The sequence below is a fragment of the Falco cherrug genome, chromosome 11 (assembly GCF_023634085.1).
Source record: "Falco cherrug isolate bFalChe1 chromosome 11, bFalChe1.pri, whole genome shotgun sequence".
NCBI lineage: Eukaryota > Metazoa > Chordata > Aves > Falconiformes > Falconidae > Falco > Falco cherrug.
Window position 1 is genome coordinate 12,123,724 of NC_073707.1, and position 27,127 is coordinate 12,150,850.

Sequence of the window (27,127 nt, forward strand, 5' to 3'; positions counted from 1 at the left end):
AAGGCCCCTAAGGGGACAGACGCCCCACTACCAAGCCAAAAGGCAAGCTTTTTCCGACAGTTTTGAAAACAGTCAATCTGTAGCAGATTTCTACTGCAACTCCTTTTCAGCAGTGAGCTTTCGCCCATTAACTACTCATGTGTGCAGCACCTCATATGAACCCCCCAGCCAGGCAGGTTCTCACATTGCTATCACCATACCACACCAGACCCTGGACATCCAGAGAACCAAAGCAGCTATGTGTGGGAAGAAGCAAAAGTACAGACCTGCTGCTGCTCCGCTGACAGAGAAGCTGCTAAAGGCAAAACCCCCTTCAGTACAAAGTCCAGTCTGTCCTTCTGTTACGTTTCCATCTCCACCCTGCTTTAAAGACAAACTTATTTTTATTAATATTTTAAGATTATAGCTTAGATATGCATTATGTATTAAAGGTGTTTGAAAAGATGGGCCAGAGGAAGCCTGGAAGTTCCTCTGCATAAGTGATTTAAAAAAAACCCTGCAGTCTCAGGAAGCTGCTGTTTACATATAGTTGCTAGTATTGTTCATGCTACCAGAGTTTCATTTCAGAAATGTCACCCAGGATGATGATAAAAGGCTGGAACTCCAGTATTTCAAGTACATCAAGCTACATGCTGGATTTTGAAAACATTTGCCTCTTAAATAATTTAGCTTCTGCTTTATTCTCGGTCAGTGAAATTATAAAACACTTTAAACTTCTTACTGGTGATCAGTTATACCTGGAAGTTAATAAAATTGTTTTAGAGGATACAAGATCCAATATGTAGAAATAACAGATGTAATTTTTCAGTAAGTCTTCAGAAAATGAAGAGGAAAAAAATTAAAAAAATAACAGTACATCCGTAATTAACTAAGAAAATCCCAGAAAAATCTGCAGGGTTGATTCAGCCTCTCAGATCCAGACACATTAGCAGTTCACTCATTTCTACTCAAATTGAAATGTGCAGTTGTAAACTCACGAATGACAAAAAGACCCTGTGAGATGTCAACAGCATCACAGTGATTTCTATAAAGTTCATACTGAAAACACACCAAACACTTGTCAAGTTCTTTAACTTCTACAGGCTCTTCGTTTGAGTTACAAAAACAAGCAGTCTCCAGCAGTCAGGAAAGCCCAGCACGGCTGTGCTTAACACCAGGAAGAGCCAGGTGAATTTTCACTCCCTACCAGACAGCTGGGGGTTGGAATCTGAGCTCCCATGTTCCTGCCAGAAAAACCGCTGATGAAAGTGAAGAAAGTAAAAGTAGGGGTGTTTGGTCATTCAGGAACTTCCATAGTCCTGACCTTTCTTTTCCATGTGCTACTCAGCTTACATACTTCTGTCAACGTCTCAGCGTCTTTCCTTTTCTACCCTCTTGCTGCATTTCTCTGCCTTCTTTCTTCATTTTAAGCACCAATGTCTCCTTCACATTTGCTCTTTCAAACATATCTTCTTAGATCTTGCTGGCACTTCTCACCTTACCTCTTCCTTCTCCTCCTCCCTTGACACACATTTCATTCTCTTGCCTGTGGGTCACCCGTTGCTCGGTCTTTGTACACTGTAGCCCTTTTTCCAATGGCCTGTCCCCACAATTTTAACATTTATGTTAAATCTCAATCTAGATGAAAAGTAAAGCATGTGTTAGCATTACTCTCTTTGCCAAGACAAGAAAATACCACTAAAGCTGGTTTCTTAACCTAACACCAATGCAGTTACGTGCCCTGAAGTCCCCATGCACCAGGCGAAGCTATCCTCCTTTCCCAAATGTGTCATGAACAAATTATTTATAAGTACAAAAGGATTGGCTGTAACCAGATACTAACGTACACTTAATGGACTGCAGATTTTGCGGGATGTTTAAAGTTTCCCCTCTGATCTCTCTGAACTTTGGCCTTCATTTGTTTATACAGGCAGAGGCCAATAGGTCATACCACTAAAATCAGCAAATTGTTTACACATATGGCAGGGGTAATGTAGTCATGGTTACACCCATACATAGCACACTGAAGCAATTGCTTAAGTTAAAATAACAAAGATACAGTGAGTCCATATAGGTGATGAGGAGACCTTCCAGTGCTGTGAAACTCGATACAAACTAAGAAATTAATTAGCGTTTCTGCAGAAGCCAATGCCGGAGCTCCCGCCAGTCTAACGCCAGTCAGTCACTAACAGTCCTTGTTTCATAAAAAGTGGCAGCTTTTGACATCATCAGTGTCAAAATTTTTACAATTTTTTAAGTGCAAGTGCTAATTCAGCACTGCGGCGGTTAATACTGCAAAGCATATAAAAGTTTACAAGGCGAAGGCAAGTGAACTCCAGGCACGCTGTGGGGCTGCATTTGTTTGAACACCAGATTCTGACATAGTGCCTGTGGCTAGATGATGCGTTTTACCAGAGGCAACTTACTGGGGAGTTCTTTATTCAAGCAAAATGCATTATATTCATAATACTAATGGTAGCTTTAAAACTATAATTTGTTATTTAAAAAAATAAAATAATAAATTGCTTAAAAAAGAACCTAACTCCTAAGCCTTTAAAAATTATTTCAGCCTTTATAGAAAAAGACCTTTAAAAAAGCCTCTCCAAAAAAATTAATATTTTACATAATATTAATTACTTGGAAATGAGGCATTTTCAGAAGCATGAAGTGTTTCAATTCTGAAAGTGTGAACTGATATAACCCGCACACACACTGTTCTCTTTTGATGGGCAGAGGAATGTATTTTTGAGAGTGATTACAGGCCCTATGCTTAAGCGAATGCTGAAAAATAAAAGGCAAATACTAGAAATAAGGAAAAGCACCAGTATCTAAAAGAACCTAATTGCCTTATCTTGGTTAAATATACTACCGCCGTCAAGCCTGCTGAAACCACAGAGAAAAAGAAGCCACTTTTTTCTAGCTTCAAGGTATCAATGCTTCGTGGCCTATTCAGTGGCATACTGAATAGGCATAAATACGTGGCATACACAAGAAGATTATTATTAAACATTTATAGTTACTTTTTATTGAAAAGCAGAAGCACATCTTCATTAAATTTTGTGTCCAAACAATACATGTAGACATGAATTCCCATTTGCAATGGAGATGCAGCAGGCTGTAGAGATAAAAGCCTCCACTGTGAGAAAACACAACTGTGATTCTCAAACAAAAATTATCCTTTTTTTAACGTTACCTTGTTCAAAACACATTTTGGTTTCATACAAATCACTTTTCTGGAATAAGGCAAATTTTTTGGCCCAACAGTAATAAGAAATTGGCAGACACAGAGGTAATAAGTTATCGTCTGTTTTTTTAAAAAACAAAACAGCCCAAAGATATGCCAGGTCTGGAAGTTCATCACTTTCAGAAAGAAACATTCACATCAGGCAGGGAGATACTGTTATATCATTATTCATTATACCGATTTGACACATCTAGGCAATTTGTGTTTTCTTGGCCAAGTCCATCAAAAATACAGTTATAGCTTTGACTAACTGGGCTGAGATAACACTGGACACCTGCCTCAATTACTACCCGCTAAGTCCATTCTAAACAAACATTACCAAAAATATTTTACCCAATGCGCCAAATGAATAACCTTCCCAATGCAACAGACACTCTTGGCACCAATGCTGAAGATGCGCAACTCCAAACCAGTCATGCAGAATCCTGGCCAATACACAGAAGACTATATGAAATGCTCAGTTTGTTTCAAATTACCAACAGAAATCTTCTCAGGAGCGTCATCATTTCATCTTCTGTATTCCACCACCCGCTGACATTTAAAAATCATGTTTAAACAACTGAAAGAACCCTCGTAGTTCTTGTCCTGTTAGAAGTTATTGACACAAATGAATTTGATGTACAATCTCCTCTGCCTCAGCCCTGAGTTTCAGCTCTGAAGATTGAAATGCCCCATCGCACACTTTTAGTGTTGGAGGTTTTCCAGCAAAAATCAGGTTTGATAACAGGCCTGAAGACAGATATGATCATCAGTCCCACCCCAAAACAATTTAAAGTGAAAGACTAAAGTTATTTAAATTCCCTGTATATGCATGAATCAAACAAGACAAGCAGCAGCTTTGATCCAGTCCTGTCCTCGCTAGTAGGACTTTTCATTTGTTATCTTCAAAGGGCAATGCAAAACCCAATCTGAGAACACTGTCATGCTCCGTCAGGTTTCCCCACTGGCTATCCTTGGGAAACTACAAAATACCCCAGCTCACAGACACAGAGGACTGGAGAGAAAAGATTCAAATTAAAAACGCTGGCAGAAAAGGAACACAAAAAGATGACCTGCAGCAAAACTTACCACCTTTTACCAGAGTGAAACACTATCTGGGAGAAAGCAGGACACAGCTAGATGAAGGCCGCCAAGCTCAGAGTTACAGCTGCAAAAAAGCAAATCCCGTTCTGCCACTTGCCATCTTCTCAGTGTCTGACTTCACAGCCTCGGCATTATTTTAACACAGCGTTACTATGGGGGAAGCCTTCCTCTCGTGTACACAGGGAGGCAGACAGCAGCGTCACTACTTTCAGGGGAACCATCTGTGGAACACAGCAGCATTTCTGGACATGCTTGTTTTCAGGCACGCTGACTGTCAATTTACCATAAAAATATGGATTTTGCCATAGTATGGAGACCAGTATATAAATTGCCACTCACCACAATATACTCCAGGAAGATCAGAGTCTTCTCATGTTTACCTTTTTTAAGGGGAATTTGCTCTGAACCCAAACTATAAATTACATCGCTACCTGCCTCTCCTAATAGAGAAGCTATGCTGGCTTTAAGGGAAGACAAAGAGGCCATCTGCAGAAAGGGCTTGTGATCGCAGAAGGGAAGAAATTTCTGTGGCTGGAGAGACAAAGTAGTATCTTAAGGAAGAATATAGCTTATGAGAAAACTTCTATGAAAACAATCAAAGTGGACAAAGCACACACATTTTTTGTAATTAAGTAAATGTATCACTGGATAATGTATTGCAGATGCATCATTATTTGCACTGAAGCTTGGATTTATGCTGTACAACGCCCAACAGCAACACAGATAAAGCAAATCCAAACATAAATACCCTTTATAAATTTCCACTTCTAATACAAACCTGTGACAATTAGTTCACATCACTGAGTAACTCCGGCATCATAACTTGAGAAAATTCATAAAAGGATTAAGCAAGGCTATCAATTTTCTAATTGCTCTTTTAGAGCAATAAATACGATATTCAAAGTGTAACTTTAGATTACAACATTCACTTCAATTTTGAGAACAGAGATGTAGTCATCACTACGCAAGGCTCTTATTTCTTAAGAACAAGATACATGGGAAGTCAGTGGAAACATGATCAGAACACATCAACATGCGTTTTTTTCTTTAAACTGCCAGATTTGGCAGCTGCCATGGCACCTTTATGAACCACAGCCAGAAGAATGGCAGGTTGCAAAGAAACCATAACACAGCTGTGGACTACTGGCGCTTGTTCTTAGCCTTAGGAGCTACTAAACTTGAAGTATGCCAGAACCTTCTTATAGTTTAGGCCAATGGTAACTGGATTCCCTGTTAAATAAACAAACTAGATTAGTTTGTAACAGAAAAAACCCAAACCCCTCTTATCTGTAAAGCTAATGAGTGCCTTAGATTGCCCGAGTCTCTATCGCTAGAGGTCTTAATAGGTCAAAGTTGTATAAAACAAGACAAAGCTAATCTTAAAAGCATAGGAGCTTGAGAAGGTGGTTTTAGCTACATACTTCCATAAGCAACTATTTGCTACTAACCTGAGGTAACCAAATTATTCTCTACCCAATCACAATTAATATCTACAAATAGGAAAACAAGTATTTGACATTCACCCAAAAAGACCATTACAAAGACCATTCATCATTACAGCTAAAGTCACACCCTTAAATCTGAAATGAAATGTCCTTCTCCTTGCCCTGGAAGAGCAACCACTGCACCCAATGTTCTACTGTTACCAGTAACAAAACCTGCCCTACCTGAAGTTAGGGACGAGGAGGCAGGGGGAGGTAGGTAAGGCTTTATTATTGGCAAGTGGTGCCAAAGAAGGGAAGCTCAGCTGGAGAAGGCAGGAAAGAAACGGGAGGACTGAAAAAAAAAAAAGAAGAGTATCTGGGCAAGAGGTGTAATGCAGGGACCCCCAGGAAGGGGCAGGAGGTGGCTGGAGCAAAAAGCCAATTAACTGAGCAGCATATTCTAGTGACAACATAGTAGTTTCAGCCTGCTGAGAAAAGGCTGAGAATTAATTAGAAAGTGTCAACAAATTAGGATTAAAGGACAAGAAATGCACTTAACCCGGGGGTGGGGGGGTGGGGGGGTGTGGGGGTGTGTGTGCATGTGGAAGAAAACAAATAAACCCCAACAATGAGCTATCAGATTCCTGAAGTAGGAACTGAAAATACTGTTTCCTATTAAATTATCTCAGAAGCTAAAGATTGCTTCTTCACAGCATTAGCTGCTTAATCACTACCGCTTCAGACTCTGATTGCATGTCTGTAGGGAAAATTGTTCCTAAGGTTTAGCAATACTGCATTTTCAGAGCATGTTACTCTGGAGGTTGCAATGGAAATAATGTCTTACATAAATATATAAACCAAGCAGGTTGAGATAAACAAAAAACCATATTCATTTAAAAAGTTTAATTGAAAACTATCTGGGGGGAAACCCACAGAGTCTGATGAGAAATTCAGTATTTCTCCTGGCAGTTAACAATTTGCAATTTTGACTTAGATTTCTTTATGGTAAAAAGTCCATATTTATAATTAGCATTTGTGGCATGATAGAGACAGACCAATGTGAATTAAAATAAATTGAGAACAGTAGGAAAGAGGGGAAAAGTTGCACTAAGCTTCTTAGCTCCAAAGTTTTTATTTTAGCTTAGAAACATCATCCTTGTTTCACAATGTTAGATGTGCAACCCAAGGCCTGCAAGGGATTCAAGGGTTAAGTTGCGGTCTTCTGCAGGGCTACAAACTAAAGGTCTGAACAGCCCCCACATCCCAGAACTTCTGTTGCTGTATCCAAACAAAGGGGATGTGCCTGAGGCCCCTCCTCCCTCCTTCCCTACACCTGCCCCGCAGAACAAGGCCAGGGCTCCTTCCCCCCGGCTGCAGGGGCAGGGGCAGGCTCAGCACCAGCAGCCAAACCTCTGAGAGGCAGCAGCCAAAGCCATCACCCTTCCTCCAGGCAACCCAGCGCCACAGAGGGAGCGCAGGATCCAGAAACATGAACTGCTGGTCCTGGGCATCTGTGCAGGAGCAGATACGGCTCCCTGCACCCAGCCAAACATCCTCACTTTTATGTTTGCACCGGCTCACTGCAGGCACAGTGAACAGGCTGCTGCTACTTAAAAGCAGGACCCCAGAACTTCTGTTGGGATGATTGCTTTAATACACCTATTCAGTGTATTATGATACACTGTATTATGAACACTTATACAGTGTTCATATATAGGTGTTTTCCACCTATATATACACATATATAAAGTGGTTTTCCACCACTTTGTTTAAACACACAAATACTAACACATATGTCCTGATCTGCAATATACATTTATACAAGTGTTTTGCTATTTCTCTGTTCCGGTCTATAAATAGTCTTCAGGACTGCTCATTAGACGAGCAATATAAATAGCCTAGCTTTTTTTAAACATGCGTGTACTGTGACAAAAAGAGCATCTGAAAAATAACATATGCTGCACTTATTTTATTTGGGTTTAATTTTTGCAACAGGCAAAGTGTCAGAAGCCTGATGTAAAATTCTGTAAAACTTCAGTGCTGGGCAAGCATCAGCATGCTAAATACTGATAGCATTTGATCTAAGAAGTTTGTCCTGGGAAGAACTCAATGTACTTATGGTAAGCACTCCTCATCCTGTTCCCCCACCTTCCTCCCAAACCCTGACAAGTATTTGCAACTCTGACTCTCTCAAATGTGAGTGAAAAACTCTTGTGAGTCACAGCACATCATCACATGATGCTCAAAGTGGCTTCTGAAGCAGAATATTCTGGTTAACAGATACAGCTGGAAGAGCTGCAACTGATTTTAACTGCAGCATTATTCTAGGAGCAGTACCCAGAGTCCAGAGGGCACACAGGTTCTTAGTCTTTGACCTGCAGCATTACCCTTCCAGGATTCTGCCATCTATGCAGTAATTAACATACTTCAAAGTCTGCATCATCTCTATACCGCCACAACATACGTTTAAGTTCACTGCAGCTGCACAAGCCCATCATTTGATCCTTCCTCTCTTCCATTCCTGCAAGTCTTTCACTCTTTGCCAGGCGACTGAATTACACAGGCCTTTCAAGTATTCAGAGGTCTCTGAATTTAAACAGCAAGTACTGAAAATACTAGAAATCCCCGCAGTCAAGGTCTCCATTTGCTCTGTAAGACACCACATAAACAACCATTGCAAGCTGTGGTGTATGCATTCTGAGCAGTAACAATCAGTCACTAAATAGCAAGTTACAAGTCACTGTTTCACAGCATAGTTTCACAAACAGCTAAGTTACTATTGCCAGATCTACTAAAAGCTGCAATCAACAGTATGAGACACTACCAGGGAAGAAGGGAGGCAGGGGAAGAGGGAGAATTTGTAAGGTTATAAAGTAAAAGAAGAAAAAACCAGAAAACTACACATGCGTATGTTCAAATGTATTTGAATTTGTGAATGCAACATGAGTGTCTCACTGTTCCTCAAGATCTACTCCAATTTTCACAAGAACAATTATAAAAACCTGTAATATTACATGCTATGAGAGCAAACATGAGGAGTGCCATGACCAAACTTGCATAGCTACACAAGGGCTGGCTGGATAGAAACACTTTTAGCAGAGAACAGAAGTGTTTGCTTTAAAGCACCAGCTGAACAAGCTACTTTGGTTTCTTGAATGCTGTTTTTGTTGCAGAACAGTAATGGATCAGTGAACATGTGATAACAAATGATGCGATTCCAGGATGTCAAACTGCCCCATGGCAAAGTGGCTTTAAACTTCCTCTTCACATAATCACACTAACACTCAGGCCTACAGAAAAGTTAGTTCACAAGTTTACTTTTAGCCATGGGTTCGGGGGGGCGGGATAAGAAGAAGAATAAGAAAAAGAAGAAGAAAAAAAAAAAAAAAGAATACTTTGACTTTCTCAGGGATAGTTTAGGAAGCTATCCTGCCTCTTCCAGCAAAATTATCCCACGAGAAACCGGATGGGAATTTTTCTCTCTGCCATCTCACAGACCACAGCTATCCTTCCCTACTTAGCTCCTTTTATTTTGTAATTTCTACCAAACTCATTCACATCCTCCTCCTGCATTTTCATCTTTCTAGAGGTCCCTTGAGCCACCCTGCGAAGGCTACAAAAGGAATGCAGAACGATTCCTTGTGTGGATGTGGTGGATCAAGCAGAGCTGTACTTTGCTTAGCTTGGCAGATATTCCCAGTATTATAAAACCTGCTTTCGCACACAAATATTCACTTTGCAGAAGTATCTCTCCCCTACCACCCACCCCCCCCCCAAAAAAAAAAAAAAAAAAAAGCTGTCAGCACAGCATCTTTGCAGTGTCTGTGTAATTGCAAAATACTTAATGATCCTCTGATATTCCCCTGTATGAAAGCACTTCAGGAAGCTGCCATTTAGCATCTGGCTGTAATAACCTGCAGGGCTTCTGTAGAAAAAGACTTTTTGCCCCAGTGCTTATTACAGATGTTTACGAAAAGGCAATCTTAAACAGGGTCAAGCTATTTAATTATGTTTCTACTTTGTATGTCAGGTGTAAGGCTAATGAGCAGAGATTTAATTCTTGACAGAAAAAAAATTAGACCTCCCCGTCCTAATTGAAAAGAATAGTAAATTCTTTCAGAAATCAGTAACTGAAAGTCAGGTGTTGTAAAAAGAGAGTAATAGCAAGCATACAAGACCAAGTTCCATTCATAAAGCCCCAAACCCACAAAAATTTAGTTTAGTCATCTCTTTTTGTTAAATCTGTGTGTTTATATTCCTCTTTCCTCCTACAGCTCAGAAATACAGTCTTAAAACAGGAACGAAGTTCCACTTACTACCTCGTTCTGCCTTCCACTTCCCAGTTGACAGCAGCCGATGAGCTGGCTGTAGGTAGGTAACTGTGCGTGACCGAACACACGCTGTGCCGTGTGTGGACCCAGCAGAGCACACATCTTCACCCCAGCAGCAAGCATAACCAGCCAAGACCCAGTTCTGCAACTCATCTCCTGGTGGGCTACTACTTCAAGGTCACAGCAGCAACACGCTGTTCCTTACTCCAGAACGATTTAATGGGATATTACTCCTTTAGATCAAAAATAGCTAATGCTTATCCAAAACCTGATATTTCTGGAGAGGAAAACGCTCCTGAGGGGGCACCTTCTGAAACGAACTCAGGAACAGAGCTCTCTTTCAGGCAAACTGCTGAAAACAATACTTGACCTGAGCTCCCAGATTCTTGGGGATCCACAGCTGCTTCTGAGGGTCCTGGCAAGGCAACTATGGAAAGAAAGCCTACTGGCCTGAATTCAGGTATGTTTATGCACACCATGTAAGAGTTCCCACTACTACAGGAAATTTTTATAAGATCCACAAATCCTATTTGAAAACCACAGATTTAAAACACATCCTGCAGTAAACTGTTCTTTTAAATATACTCAAGAAGTTTCTCAAGATCTTTTTTCTCAGCTTGCTCGCTGTCTTTAGACACAGATTTCTTGACACTGCTTGGCACAAGGGGAAGATATTTTGATACAATCTATGTCATCATTATGAGACACATCTGATAGATAGTACTTATGGGCTGTAACTATGGGATGCAATCCACGCACAGTGGACAGTCCACTCCCCCCCAGCACAATCACAACAAAAAGATAAAGAAAAAAAAAATCCTACATGACAAAAGTTGAAAGACAGCGTAGTGAAGAAACATGGTAACACTTACGGTCAAGTCCGTTGATGTATCTCATTGTAATTTCACAGTGCCCCCAAACTGCACTGACTATGGGGTAAAGTTTTTTCCCTTTTAGTCCCCTGAAGGCCACTCCAAGATATTGTCCATCTACCATGAAGCTAAGCGTCCCTTCATCCATATCCAAAACCACCAGCAGGGAGTCTGGGAGTACAAAAGACTCATCCGGTTCCAAAAAGACAGGATACGTGACCCCAGGCTGGTTTTTACAATTGTGGTAGAGTTTGTTGCGTCCCAGATCCCAGCCCCACGATTCACTATTGCTACCAACCAACGACGTGTATCCCACCGAGTGCAGCGGAGCTTCGGCTGTGGAGACCCCCACCACAGCATGAGTTCCCCGTTGCCTCGTGGGCCAGTGGATTTGCCAGACATGCAGGCCTCTCGTGTAGCCGACTTTGCCCCGGATGCAATCTGTGCTTTGGGCAACTGGGTGTCTATGAAAAGTCAGTTTATCATCTTCCTTTACAAATATATTTAAGGAGCGATCTTCATTGTTCCAAGCATGCTTATACTGGACCTCCAGCTTGGCAGGGGGCATATCCAACAGCATGTCCAGTCGTGCTGGCTTGCAAAAATCCGGGCCTCTCAGCTCTCGTTTGACAGGCCTATAAGGGGGCTCCCTCACATCCACAGACTTTATGCTCCCTGAGATTTTCTGGCCCATTGCTTGGCTGCAGACTGACAAAGGAGAAAGAAAAGTTGACTTTGGCCCAACGTTACCTCATGAAAGCACTTTTACACTGAGCCAGTGACCTGACAAGCTGACTGGATTTACTTCTCCTGTTTGGAGCTTTTTAGCAGCAATGTTTTCAGAGAAAAAATGCTCCTGAAAGAAAGCAGAAAGTTTCCAGTTAGTTTAAGAAAGCCAACAGAAAACCCACAGCATATTTTTAAAGAACTTCTTCTCATCCCTAGTAGTTATTTTAAACACCAAAGCTGACAATTCACCACTTTTTGTTCAGTATCCCTCAGCGCTGACGAGCCTGCCCACAGGACGCCGAGCCCACCAGCGCCCAGAGTGCAGACAGTCATTTCCTCCCATTCATAATAGGATGCAGACATTCCCCACCTTCTGCCCTTCCACCTATTTTGTCTGGCCAAGTTCACAGCAGGCCTGAAGAAGGCATACGCTAATCCCCAGCAACAGTGATAAAGTTTACGTTCAGCCATAGCTTCACTTTCACTTATGCTTTTGTTTCACAGCCTCAGGAATAAGCACTATGTCGGAATCTCCTTTTATTCCTAGCTGTTCTCTTCCCTGGGTCCTGGCAGAGGGCTTCGGCTTCTCTGCTGTTATTAAAATAAATGCAGCTGACAGCAAATGGCTGCAAAATTTTAGTGTTTCCTTTTAACCTATCCTGTTCTTACATAAAAACAAAAATAAATTCATCAAGCTTTAGGTTTGTGGGTTTTTTTTTATAAAGAAGCTAAAAAAAAAAAAGTGGGAAGAGGAGCCATGGAAGGACAAAAGAAGAAAGGTAGTTTCAGGTTTTTGGCAGATTTCTGTAATAGGCAGCTACTACAGCTGGGTATGTTCTTCATGCTACTGGACAGCAGGCTAACCCATGTTTTCTATATTTCAGTATTACGCTGATGAGGAGGATGGGAACACAGTAAGACATACCAAGATGAAAACATGATTTTGAAATGTATTATTTCTGTGCTTCCATAGACAAACGTGATAATTTAGCTGGAAGTGGTCAAAAACACCCATGAAAGAGTTTTTACAGCCTGGATAAATTGAATTCATTCAGATTTTAGAGCTCAGGTAAAACATAAAGGGAAGCCAAGAACCTCTAAAAGTACTGAAGGAATAAAAATTAAGGCAAAGTCCCAAAAAAATGAGTGGATGATTGACATGGGACCAAGTAAAGTATCTACAGCAGCAGACATACTTCTGTCTTCTAGCAAAGTAAGCGCCAGGTCCAGGAATGCTCCTATCTAGCTGAGCAGACCCACTCTGCTCATTTACTGACAGAGCAATGGAGTGTTTCAAGCAGCAGCAAAAGTCACCAAACTCCCAAAAGCCTGAAGAGCCCAGGCGAGAGCTGGTTTTCATAAAGCACAAACCAGCAGACATAGGCATTGCAAAGTCTTGCAACATACATCTTGCAAGACTTCACTTAGTAAGTCACAGGTCTACATTCTTCCTTTTAAAGAACTTCTACCCCAGACATCCTGTCCCACTGCAAAGATCATTTCTGAAAGAAGTAAGCAACATACACTCACAAGGGAAGGAAATAAAAAGAGTAATCTAGGAAAAAAATACCTGTAAAATTTACCATCCAACTATGTTTTAGAAGTGATTGAAGCTCTTATATTACTTACAATGGCCAACACCATGTAAAGTTTTTTCTGTGTGTATTAAATACAGAAATGAAACAACCCCTATGTTACATGAAAGCTTTTTTGCCAAAAAAAGAAAGTTAAAAAAGTTAAAAGTTGATTTGCAAAGCCATGTGACAGTTACTATACAAAAATATTATTTTCTGGTGGCTGGTCCCATATGGGTATATGCTCACACCTGAGCATACAACAACCACCTCTTTACACCTAATTTTAATCTTCAAAAATCAAAATTAAACATAAGCCCCCAAGCCCCTCATATCATGCCTACAGAAGGCTTCAGAACAATCCACAGGAGCTTCCCACAAGATTAGCTTGAACAATCCCCCATCCTTCTTTCCAAACCACGTAAAAGTGATCTGAAAGTTTAATCAGTAATTACGTTAAAGTTGACACTTGCCATTTCCACTACTGCAGAGGCACTCATGGGCTGTTTCAAAGATACTATGGCAAATTTGGCCCACTGAAGCAAGTTCAGTACTTTATTCCACACTAAACCATCCTGGGGGAAATGAAATAATGATGTTAATATACACACAGGGAAATACCAGGGAGTAAACATCATCAGTAAGCAAGCTTTCCTAGAAGAACACGTGCTTGGGATTGGGTTGTTCCTTTTTAAAAAGGTGCTTATTTGAGCTTGAAAGGGAGATACGGAAAGGGAAAATGTCAGATGTTCCAAAGGAATCTCGATGATTTCTCTATGAGATTTAGCTCTACATGCCTTTTAAAATGTACTCTTTAAAGCACAAGACAACTGCCACATTCCTGTCAATGCTGAGGGGAGATGGCCGGGGAAGTCCTCGGTGCATCCTCCTGTATCACTTCCTCATCACATGAGGAACTAAACTTGGCACAGACATTTGCCTGGCAAATCACCAATAGATTATAAACACTAAAGTGACTCACTTGGCAAGCCGCAGACATTCCTCCTAATGTGCCCCAAACTGTAACGAATAGGCTGATAATAGATAGACCAGTAATACAGAGGAGTGAAATGCATCATTATAAGTACCTTGATACACACGCCGCTGTGCCTTTGCTCTGGGATGTGCTCAGTAAGTACTTTGGTTTGAAACTGCATCTTACAGTTAGGTCTTTCTTCATACACGGACATTACCATGTCATTTAATTATATAATGTGATGCTTTGCCAAATAGCTTTGTATGGACATAGGACTGAACAATAGTGTAAAAATCTTACAGTTACCAATGCATTCAAGACATGGCAGTTGCTAAGCAGCAGAACAGCTCAAAAGCTACCTTTCATCAAATACTTTCTCCCACCCATCATATTATACTCTCTTGCATCCTAGTTCTGTGTAGCTGGTAGTTATTTCAGCTTCTACTAGAAGGCCAACTATAGCCATACTGATCTCATTCAAGTATCACCAGACTTGAACAAGTAAATAACAACAAAAAAACAAACAAACAAAAAAAAAGGCACCGTTCTTAATCATTTGTACCAGTACAGCAAAAAAAGGTGTAACCCTGTGCTGGCTGCGATCTGATGGCTCTGACTGCTGGTTCTGAGTAGCAGTTGACATGAAAACTTTGTAGGAGGAGGCAGTGAGAGGTTGAAACACATGCCTCCAGCTTGCAATCCATGCAACATTAATGTGAGCGACTCATGCAGAACACCCTCCTGGCAGCTCATAACAGTCCCGTTGGATTCTTGCAGGAGCAGCCTGTCTCAAAGCCAAGATCAGCTATTCCCTTTCCTTGTCTGCATCCTGTCCGTTCACACCAAGCAGATGGCAGAGACCCACACTGAAGCAAGGAATGGCAGAAGCATCACCTTGTCCTTCTCCTCACCAGAAACTGCTGTAGCAGGAATGCAGCTTATCAGGACCCAGCCAATCTCCACTGGCAAACACCCCTCCCTACATCTCTCGTACCATCAGACCCCCAACACAGAAGCCTTGGTCACACACCATTACTGCCAGGATCTCCAGGCAGCCTCTCCCCATACAGCTGCACAACTACTGTGCGTGGGGGGCTGCTGGGAAAGCTGAGTACACGCTCACAAAGGGAAGCAGAGTGACAGATCTGGCAAAGGTACCCCAAACCGGCTCCCTGTCTGCGGGACCGGATGGCTACACCACACAGGAAAAGCTGTGGGTCAACCTGAAAGAATATGTTACTCATTTTGGATTATGTAGTATTCAACCCATTTGCTGAAACAGTTGGATGTAAAACCTTCTTACCATCTCCTCAATTAATAAAACTTGCAAAGCACAGCACCACCATTCAACTGCCGTGACTTTTTGTAATCTTATACTACTTGGAGAAACTTAGATTTCCTTGCCTGTATCCTCTCACTAGGCACACAAATATTCTGAAATTAAAAGAACATGCATTTTCACTGTATAGTTTTGCTTCAAAGGTCTTCCCAAAGCTTTGCACTTCCAGTCATTTCAAACCACTACAGGAATTGGCAAATAAGAAAATATTTCAATCTGGCTTAATATATGACCTCTCCCTTATACCTGTTCAGTGACTACAACTGAAACACTAAATTTCATCAGTTATCCCTGTGATAAAAGATATTTTGTAGAAAACAAAGTAGTATTTTGACAGGAAGAGAACGACCACCACATTAGTACGCTCCTTCAGCAACTAGAAATCTCTGGTTGAGAAGACTGTTAAGCTTTTGTAACCTAAATTATTTCTGTCACACAGTTTCACATTCATGTCACGCTTTGTCAGGGTATGATGATTAGACTACATGTACTGTACAAGAGCAAGCCAGCTTCAAACAGGAGAAGTGTGTCAACGTCGCTCAGCAGTGTCCTCATGCAGACTGCCAAAATATGTAAGGAAATTTTTCACAATAAAAACACAAAATAAACTTACCAGAGAAAGGGTTGCTGGGACATCAGTTTGCTGTAATTAAATAGGGTGCATTTTTTAACAACTCGTAGGTTGACATCAGTAGAATATAACCGCTGATAAAAGAAATATGCTTTCTGCAAGGCAGCTTTCAGAATTCATAGCTGTATTTCCCTCTGGATTATGAGCTAGACATGCAGAAAGCTTGAAAATCACCCATGAGAAATGACACCACATAAACGCAACTCAAAAACTGCAGTAAGAACATGCTAAGGCTTAGGTTAATTCTCCTAAATTGACAGTTACCAAAAAAAGTAAGAACCAGTCAGGTGAGTCCCAATCAACAACACTGATTGGTGAAATTGTCTATCAGAAAAAGCAAGGAAGGGGATGCCTCTATCTGCCAGCATTTCTAACTTTCCCACAGCAGTTCCCACCTTTTGCTATTGACCCTTGTTGGGTTTCTTCCTTCCTGCAGCCAGACTTCACTGCCACCTCCTCTGCTGACCTGGGCTTTTCACCAGCAAGCAAGGGCTCCTGAACTCTTAACAGAATTGCAACGGGAAGCTCTGAATCAAAGCATCTTCTCCACGGGCACCAAACCAGTTTTTTTTCCCCAGATATCTGAACAGAACCAGTACCCTAAGTGTTTGAGTACTTTAAATTTAACCCTAGTCCTATCATCTCTATAGGAGCATTAGAAAGAAGAAAAACAGCAGCTCTGCTGAGCTGGGCAAGTTGATGAAGAAGGGTTTAGAAGTTCAGGAACAAGGCCTTTTACCTTCACCCAGACAAAGGCATGAAGCCCAATATCTATCAACTGCATTCCCAGTGTGTAAGCAGCTGCATAACCACGACAGCACTGTTTTGAGAGTGACAATGAATTAAGCACATTTTTGGCACCCAAAAAAGATTAGCCAGCTTGGATTCAACTATAGATCCTGGTATCTGACACTGTTGATTTACTGCCCATTTTGAACAATGTTGGCTTTCTTTGTCAAATTGGGAATATACAGTAACAATGCAAAAAGCCAAAAATGCTTGGATACCCTGAACTATCCTGTGCTACAGATAAAATGTTATGCTGCATGCACACTGAGCAAATGACATTTAACTGCTGCATTGTTCATCCCACATGTAAGTCATGACTTCTTCAATTCCTGAAAATCCCAAGGACATTCCTCCATAAAGAGTAACTTGTTTTGTAATGTTAAAAAAATGTAATTGTTTCACAATTCAAGATAAGCTTGTTATTAAAATAGACTGTGCATTTAGCTGCTTGGAATTAGAATAATCTGAAATACCACACCATCTGTACCACTAGTTAGAAGCACCTTAGTCATATGATGAAGAATTCAGAAAGAATCCTGCGTAGCTATGAATACAGCAAAATGTGTATTTTTAAATGCTTTCATCCACTGTACTTGGAATTGAGCTGATTTGAGGGTTTGGGCTGGTTTGATGCCTTCCGCCTCTCTGCATGTTTCTGGAATTTGCCTCTCCGGTAATGAAAGTTGGGTTTAGATGCAAACATTTATATTCTGTAGAAATGTGAAAGATGACAATAAACCACTTCAATTCTGTAAACAGGGGGTTTTTTGTTTTTTGGTTTTTGGTTGTTGGGGTTTTTTTTTTACATATTTACTTTTCAGTTAGAATACAGCAGTGTAATTCAAAAAAACAATATAACAACATAATACAATAAAATTTACTTTTTTTACTACTCTAGTACTTTTTAAAAACAGCAACATTCCTTACTGAAAGGAAACATTCACTTTCTTTTCAGGGTATTTAACAGGAATACCCATGTGATTCCACAATTACCATAAACTTACAGATGTTCAAGCTGCTACATCCCTTCTACCACCCCTTCCTATTCATTTTTCCCTTTTGTCTTGCAGCCACCTGCATTCAAATGGCCTCGAGATGGGTCTGCCTCAGAAAACTAAAGGAAGTGTAGTATTTTATTTTGCCAGGTTATTTTCAGGTGGATAAGCCCTCTGATCTGGGGCATCAGACAGTCATGTAAACACTTGTTCTGGCATAAGGAAAGAGAGGGGAAAAAATAAAAGAAAAGAAAGCTGAAAGAAATATCTATTTAGGCACCAGCCCAAACCCTGGAGTAAATTTCCACAGTTGCTTCAAGTTGCCCTAAGGGGCACAGCTGAACTTGGTATCTAAATTCAGTAGTCAGGAGCTTCTGCTTACATCTTCCTCACCCTTCTGGCACAAAATCAATTCATCTTTCACCCTTCTGTTACAGTGAATACCTTCCTGTCTTTCCCAAATGGCTGACATAGCCATTTTGAACATTCAAGTACCAAGTTTATATTAAAAGAGCAAATCAACACATGAAAAAAGGCTTAACATTAAATTGAGAATTATGTTTTCAACTCCATTTTGGATTTTACAGGATCATTTGCCATTTTACATTTCTACTCAGCTGTGATCATCAAGTACTACCAATAAGTGTCAGACCACATGAGATTTAAAGCCCAAGGAATAATTGTTTTAATATTGTAATTTCTCTCCAGTCATTACTACTTTTCACCAGCCTAACACTTTTTTTTAGACAATTAATTTTACATTTTACCTTTACAGCTTTGTAAAGGATCAATACCCATACAGATTCAATTTCAAAACCAGAACATTCGTTAAACAATGACCTCAGATGCGGCCAAATACTTCTCACAACCATTCTTTTGATGTGATTCCTTTTGCTGTAATGTACAGTAGAGCCGGCTGGCCTTTAAAATAAGTTACAATGCCACAGATGAAAGATAAGACTCCTGGAAAACATCATTCCTCAGTCTAGGCAGCAGCAAATCCCAGGGAATGTGCCAGAGATGATCCCCAAGCAGGAAGGAAGGTCCAAAGATGTTAGAAAGTGACAGTCAGATCAGGGCTCCTTTAGCTTGACACCATTGTTCACCAGAACTTTACTGCAACTGGAGAAACTGTAATAACATGTTCCAGTGAAAATCTGCCCCCTTCGCTCAAGCTTCAGTCTTAGTATATTATGTGCATCAACGTTTTCCAAGCCTGGTGAGTCCTTATACATCATGATGGACCCTAGGTAACAACTGGTTTTCTAGGGGCAGTATCATGATGAGGATGGGCGTAGGGAGGAACACCCACTAATAGCAGCTCTGCAGGCACCTAAAGCATCACAAGGCTGTTGTGGACTTACCAGACTCTACAACAGATGGGCACTGTGAGAGTGGAACTGTCTATACATTTTGCACTGGATGTTTCCAGTGCTTTGCCTCACTATAAATAAGACATTCACTAATGACTTAAAATTTGCAATGCGTCTGGAATGGCCAGGATGCTTTTGCCTTCTTCTTTTGCTTCTAAGTCTTTGTTTAATTCTCATTTGAATTGGCAGCATACAGACAATACCTGTCAGATGCTTTCATGGCCAGTGGGCATGCTCCAGCTGAAGCAGCCCATTAGAGGCAGTTCCTGATCCGACCTGGATGACTTGAGTACTTCCAACAGCACTTCCAAACTCCAGTGACAAAAAACCCCATACTGTGCCTCTGGCCAAACACAACAGACAAGAGTTGAAGACATTCTTCCCCCTACAGCGAGCTGAATAGACTGATGCAGAAGAGATGCCCAAATAGGCTGTCTTGGACAAACCGTGGGTGATCTGCTGTACGGAAGCCACTAACACATGCGGGGCTCAGGCCCATTTCCTCCACTCAGGATTGCACTGGAAGAGGGGGAGGGCAGGGTTGGAGGGAACCCAGCCATTGTACTTGCACAAACATGTAGGAGATTAATCCATGAGAACAAGTTTGATCCTGAACAAAGCATATTCTTTTGTTTTACAGGAAAATAGGCTTACACAATCACACCATCTGCATCCCTCCTAAACCTTCCCCCTTAACTACTTCAGTCAATAGCCATCATCAGACAAATCTGACAGAACAGCAGCGAGAGGCAGCTGGGGAGAGGACGGACATCTTGGAAGTAACCACATGGAAGACCAGGCTGGACCATGAGTTCACATCTCGCCAAGGAACCCAGAAGAGAATGAGCTACCGTCAGAGCTGTAACTGCAGGCAAAGTGTCCTAAAGATTTCTCAGCAAGTCAGCCACAAGACACAAATTCAGGAAGGAATGCTTTGTTAGTCCTGAAGTTTCTAAAGTGTCTGTTTTTAAAGAACAGAAATAAAGTAAACACACTTTACATAAGTTAAGGAAGCATCATCACAAATTCAAATTGTGGAGATGATTTTGTGTTTCCCAGATGAGGCAACACAAATTAAGTTACGTACAGATTTTGAGTGCTAACAAGAAGATAAACCAACTTCCTGTTAAATAAGGAAATAAATGTTTTATCAACAAAAACTCAACACATTTAAGCAACAGCAATGAATTTCATCTGCCTTAAACACATGCCTCTACTAAAACCCATCTATCAGCAGATAACAACTGCCCAGACAAGCGGGGATGATTGAGAAAGCAGTACCATGAAACAAATTGCCTGAGCTCTAAGCAATATAACCGATTTTCCTTTTGCACATAAAAGCTCCCCCATTTTACACAGTAGCATTTTCATTTGTGTTTACTATTAATTTAATATGTAGGGCACATAGTAATGCAGGAGAAAGGCTGCAAAAGGCCGCAGGGCTTTAAGGAGTTAAAGATTTACAGGCAGTTATATCCTCAGATCAAGAGTCTGTGACTTCTCCTGAAGATGTGAGACACTTTGGGTCTCAGTAGTGAATCACAGAACAGTTGGGTTGGCAGGGACCTTAAAGATCATCCATTCCCAGCCCCCCTGCCGTGGGCAGGGACACCTTCCACCAGACCAGGTTGCTCCCAGCCCCGTCCAGCCTGGCCTTGGGCACTGCCAGGGATGGGGCACCCACAGCTGCTCTGGGCAGCCTGGGCCAGTCTCACCACCCTCACAGGAAAAAAAAACTTCCTAGCATCTAATCTAAATCTGCCCTCTTCCAGCCTCCAGCCATTCCCCCTCGTCCCGTCACTCCATGCCCTTGTCAGAAGTCCCTCCCCAGCTTTCCTGCGGGCCCCTTTAGGCACTGGGAGGCTGCCATGAGATGTCCTCAGAGCCTTCTCTTCTCCAGGCTGAACAGCCCCGACTCTCTCAGCCTGTCTTCCTAGGAGAGCTGCTCCAGCCTCTGACCATCTTCGTGGCCTCCTCTGGACTTGCTCCAACAGGCCCATGTCCTTGTTACGTTGGGAGCCCCAGAGCTGAAGGCAGCACTGCAGGGGGGTCTCACGAGAGCAGAGCAGAGGCGGAGAATCCCCTCCCTCGACCTGATGCTTGCCCAGGATACAGTTGGCTTTCTGGGCGGTGAATGCCCATTGTCAGGTCATGCTGAGCTTCTCGTCAGCCAGCACCCCCACGTCCTTGTCCTCAGGGCTGCTCTCAGTCCATTCTCTGCCCAGCCTGTGTCTGTGCTTGGGATTGCCCTGACCCGTGTGCAGGACCTTGAACTTGGCTTTGTTGAACTTCATTAGGTTCGCCCAGGTCCACCTCTCAAGCCTGTCAAGCTCCCTCTGGAAGGCATCCCTTCCCTCCAGCGTGCCAACTGCACCACACAGCTTGATGTCCTCAAACTTGCTAAGGGTGCGCTCAATCCCAACGACCGTGCCAATGACAAAGATGTCCCGATACCAACCCCTGAGGAGCACCACTCTTCACTGGTCTCCACTTGGTCATCAAGCCACTGACTGCAACTGTCTGAGAGTGACCATCCAGCCAATTCCTTATCCACTGAGTGGTCCATCCCTCAAATCCATGTCTCTGCAGTTCAGAGACAAGGATGTCACACAGGACAGCATAAAAGGCTCTGCACAAGTCCAGGTAGATGACATCAGTTGCTCTTACCTTAATAACCAATGTTGTAACCCCATCATAGAAGGCCACCAAACTTGTCAGGTACAATTTGACCTTAGTGAAGCCACGTTGGCTGTCACCAATAGCTACCTGGAGTGTTATTTTCTTTCTGGATCTTTCATTGTCCTAGAGCCAGATTAAGCAGAAAGGCTGCCTTTTCAAACAAATACTGCTCTACAGAGAAAAAATACCCCAGACTGTTTCCAGTGTTCAAATCAGAGAGGGCCTCCCACTAGGAAAAGCCATGCTGAAGGAAGCTGCTGCTTTGAGTAGTATTTACATCTCTTTACTACTGCCCTAACAGTGTACATCCTAGAAGAATTTCATTTTACAAATGCCAACAATTTCAGGTATTTTTGACCACAGGGAAGTACTTTAAAGAACATACACTAGACTTCCTAATAGAGGTATGGATAAAAATAAATCAGCTTTGTGCCTACCTCCAGGAGTCTCAACACAGACTATCATCTGTAAACTGAAACGCAAGGCCGATATTTCTCAAAATAACTTCACACTTTAGTTCCCACTGCTAAACAGACTTTCAAAGAGGATTTCCTTTCAAGCAGCAGTTTATTTGTAACAATTATTAATTATATTTCATTCTGTACTGCACTGGGTGAAAGAGGAAAAAAACCTGAAAGTTATTTGGAAGAAAACTGTGCCAGGATGCAAGTGTTGACAGGAATAAAAAGAGATTGGTACTTAATCTCCAGGTGTACTGTCACCAAAATAAAATAACTAGCATCACATTCTGGAAGTCTTACAAAAGCTGTATTAGAATGAGCATACTCTGATTAATCTTTGCACAAAACCTCCATATTTGATATTGGGGGGGGTGGGGGAAATCTTCAAGACATCTTCTAAATTTGCCAGACAAATTCTCCAACACTCAGGCAAGCCCCTGCTTTGCCCTGGAGAATTATATGCTCAGTCTAAATTTGGATCAGCAGCATTATACACAAAAAGAAAGCACATCAGTAAATACAAGCTGAGCTCCATCAACAGTTTGTTTTTTGTTTTGTTTTTTTTTAACAAAAAAGTTAGGTTTCAATTCTAGAAAAACAAGTGAAACCCTAGATTGCATTGGGATATACAGACCACCTTGATTTCCCACATAGTAATGAATAAAAGTAACATTTAGAAATGTCTTTAAAAGTAAGGGACTACCTCTAGGAAAAATAATCATTTCCCACTAAGTTATAAACCCCCTAACACACTCAATACAGCCTGCATTCCCAAACAAATACTGTGAAAATTATTCTTTTTTCAACTTTATCAGAGCTTTGCCACATCGTCAAGAACAGCACAGGCAGGGTAGAACTGAGGTGATTAATATGAAGATCCTTCCAGAACCATTTGACATCTAACCAACGTATTCACATGAGCATAAATGCAAATTTGTATTTATCAAGCAAACTATGGTTTACTATTACAAAAGACTTGGAAGTCACATACAAACCAGACCACTCTTTTGAATGTAAAACCATGTTGGATACTGCATGGACACTACAAACTGTTTTGGTTGAGGAAAGCAAGCCCTTTGGCCAACAGGTTCAAAAAAAAAAAAAAGTATCTAAAGATACTAGAAATCCGAGTTGTGCATTTTTATATTTATCATTAACTCTGTTACAATTTACAGAAAAGATCAAAAATAGAGATAAGTTTGAAGAAAGTAATTTATGCAGTACAAAAGTTAAATGGAGCGTTAAAATCCTGAAGTTTATTAACACTTCAACCTGAAGAATCTCGCTCACTGACAGAGATCTTCCTCCACAGTGAGGGAAGGAATGAATAACAGGTATTTTCACTTGCCCTGTGTATCATCTTCATCACAGATTTATGGCAAAGGGCTTTCTGTTACAAACCCGGTCTTTCCAGTCTCCCTCTCCTTTTCACCCCTTCTCCTCTTCCCTCCCCTGTATATCCCATTATCAGCTTCTTCAATACTGGGAAACCACACATGTCCTGCTGAAATCATACAGCCTTCCAGATGGACTTAAGCCTGCTCTCATATTAGGACTCAACTGTTCACAAAAAGCTGAAACATCCCCAAAATAATTACAACCAGGCAAGACTGGTTTATAAAAGCTAACCAGCTTTCATTAATCATCACCACAAGATTCTACACCAAACTCACCCCATTGCATAACAGAAGGAAAGGCCTCATTTGTGGGTCCCTGTTGGGTTTCCCCTTCTTCTTAAGAATTAAGGCTTTGACTCTCCCCCACCTTCAGAGCTCTTTTCCATGTGAGCCTTCTTGAACCTGCTCCAGAGGCCTCATCGTTGCAACTAATCACCAGTAGATGCTGCTCCTGTTTTCTCCACAAGCACTGGCCCACTTCAATTCCACTTTGTGCGTATGCCGAGACCACTTGTTTCCAAATTATAAAAGTCAGCTGCAAATATTAGCCAGCCCCCACAGGTGGGATCTGCCTGACTAAATTTAGATTCTATGATGCAGATGAGCTCATCACTGAAATAAGATTAAGGTCAGTAAATGCCCATTTTTGCAATGGACATAAAAGTGAATCTTGTCCAAAATTAGAGGAGAGAAGAGAAAAAAAAAAGGAAGAAATTAATCTCATACACTTCCAGAACTAAAAGACTGATTTATTTAATGTTCCACTCATAATCAACATAAAGAAAGGGGAGGAAACTGATGCATAGATGAAGACTACTGAAAACACTAATTTTCCCCATTTTTTTTAGTAGCCTTTTAAGACATTTGCCTCCAACCCCACAACACAGGCTTTTAGAGCCAGTGCAGCACACCTGGCACTACTGGAAAGAGAAAAATCATGGAAGCACACTCAACCACCATCTTTCATTAGGTAGCAGACAGCTGTTTCAATCCCAATCTAGAGCCACCAGTAACTATCAAAACATGTCATCACTTTTGATTAACACGGTACAATGAAGGGGAGGACAATAAGTAGAAGTAGTGTCAGGGTCCTCTCTGAAATCCTCAAAAGAAAAAAAAGCCAGTTATAAACACATCTCAATTTCTGAAGCTACTGCATGGATTTAATGACAATCTATGCAAGACATTGCAACTTTATATACTGCAGAAATACAAGTATTTATTCAGAAAATGGTTCAAAATAACCTGTGGCCATGTACCAGTGGAACTGAGGGCATATTCTTACTTGCAGGGCAAGCCAGAACCAGATTGAAAGACCTATAATTTGAAAATCAAAAATTTGTTGGGCCAGCAGCTGAAAACATGAGAGATAAGCTCCAGGCTACCGCAGCACCCAGATGTCAAAAGCCTTTTTGTGCTGCATTAGTTACTAATGGTGGGCTCCCCAGCACCATCAGGGTCTGCGGGATAGAGAAATTGGTTCCATCTGAGGCCACTTTTCTGTGCTCTGAGAGGTATAAGATACTAAAACATAACCACCATCCTTACAGGAAAGGCAGAAGACATCCTCAAGGAATGCAGAGAGATGAACAGGAACCCTGTGCTACCATCCAACTTCCCTAACGTCCCTATCCCTATTCCTTACCTAATGACACACGCCGTGAAGATAAAGCATTTGGGTAGGAAAGGAGATGTACCAGCATACCTGGTGGGGACACTGGTGGTAGTACAATTTAGGAGATTTAATTATATTCCAAAGTGGTCCCCGAGAGCAATTCCCTTGCTTGGGAACCTGTGCCTTAAAATGGCAGTCAGAAGACTACAAGAGCAGCCACTTAACTGGTGGTGTGTAGGAGGAAAAATATTTGTTGAACCATGCAACAGCTGCAACCAACACAAACACCCAAGAGCAATGAGAAAAAGAAGTGCTGTAACTGGAACACAGCAGACAGCGCTCTTGAACAAAAACTCCCATGTATAAACTTCTCAGTCACTGCTTTAGCCGGGCTCTACCATAGATACACCAGCTACCTAGCTCAGCTATCAGAGGAGGGCATTCTGAGCTAACCTTGCACTACAAAACACAGCTCGAAAGCAGAGGAACAGGCAAAGGGAAGAGGGTACACTCTTCTCTGTTGACAAAGGATTCATAGTGATCTAAGTAGCAGGGAACTTTCAATACTATTAAAAAATAAGGCAGTCTGTCTCCATTCAATTGCACTGTGCAGAAATCACTGTGATTTATGACTTCTGCCTAGATCCAACTGCAGAAAGGGGGAAAAGAAAAACAAACACTCCTGCATGTGCCTCCCATACTAAGCAGACACCATCTCATGTCTGTACAAGACAGAGGAGCAACCAAGGCTGCCTGCTTTACACAAGCAAGATATTAAAAGGAATTAATTCCTAAGGCAATGAGAAAATACTTCATGGGAGAACTTCCAATTCACCAATTCTGCTTATTTAAACTAAGCTGCTTAATCAAGTTAATTGAAGGAATTAAGAAAGCACCTGGAGAAGAATATGTTCACCAACCAGTCTCCAGTCACTCCGGATCTGTTTCTTTTTCTGGGCGCAAGTTCCCCTGCTGGCACAGTACAATCTATCACCAGCCATTACGCTGATTACCATCCATTAGTTTTGCTAAGTACAGGCATGAAATTTAAATCTACTTTTGTTATTTATTTATAAGCTATTCACATACTGGATATGAGGTAAGTATATAATGCTTCATGTTAACAAGAGAAGTGTAGCTGATTATTAGAATTACACATTAAAAGTGACCAATGGAAGTAATAATTCTCTTCACAAAAAAATTGTTTACTGAATTTGTGCTTGGTAAGATGGGCAGGACAGAAGCTTACACTCTTTAAAAATACAACCGATTAATATACAGCAGAGGAACAGGTAAGAACCCATGAAAAAGCCCCATAAATATAAAATTCAATTAAAACGTCATTCTAGAAAACATTGAGGAGAGAGTTGGGACTCTTACAAAACAATGACTTTTCTTCCCTGCTATTAGAGGCAGAATGATTAAAATGAAAGACAATCCCCTTTATTTCAAAAGCTAATTGTTACATGTAATAAAAAATTCTTCTTGCACCAGAAGAGACCTAAATACAAGAACTGAATACTACCAAGACCATCAACCCACACAACTTTGCTGTAACACAGTAACCACTTGAATTTTCCCTTACAATTATATTTATACAGCAGACTATCTGGCTCAGCTTTGATTTCAGCATACC

The 27,127-nt window shown here is 41.3% G+C and overlaps 1 protein-coding gene across 1 annotated transcript in view; it reads right to left on the reverse strand.

The window, feature by feature from the left end:
* Positions 1-27,127, reverse strand: part of SPSB4 (splA/ryanodine receptor domain and SOCS box containing 4) — a 90,259-nt gene that overhangs the window by 53,539 nt on the left and 9,593 nt on the right. The window contains exon 2 of the mRNA XM_005441653.3: positions 10,934-11,789. Coding sequence (XP_005441710.1) covers positions 10,934-11,627 — 694 coding nt within the window. The 5' untranslated portion in view covers positions 11,628-11,789. The remainder of the gene's footprint in view (positions 1-10,933; positions 11,790-27,127) is intronic.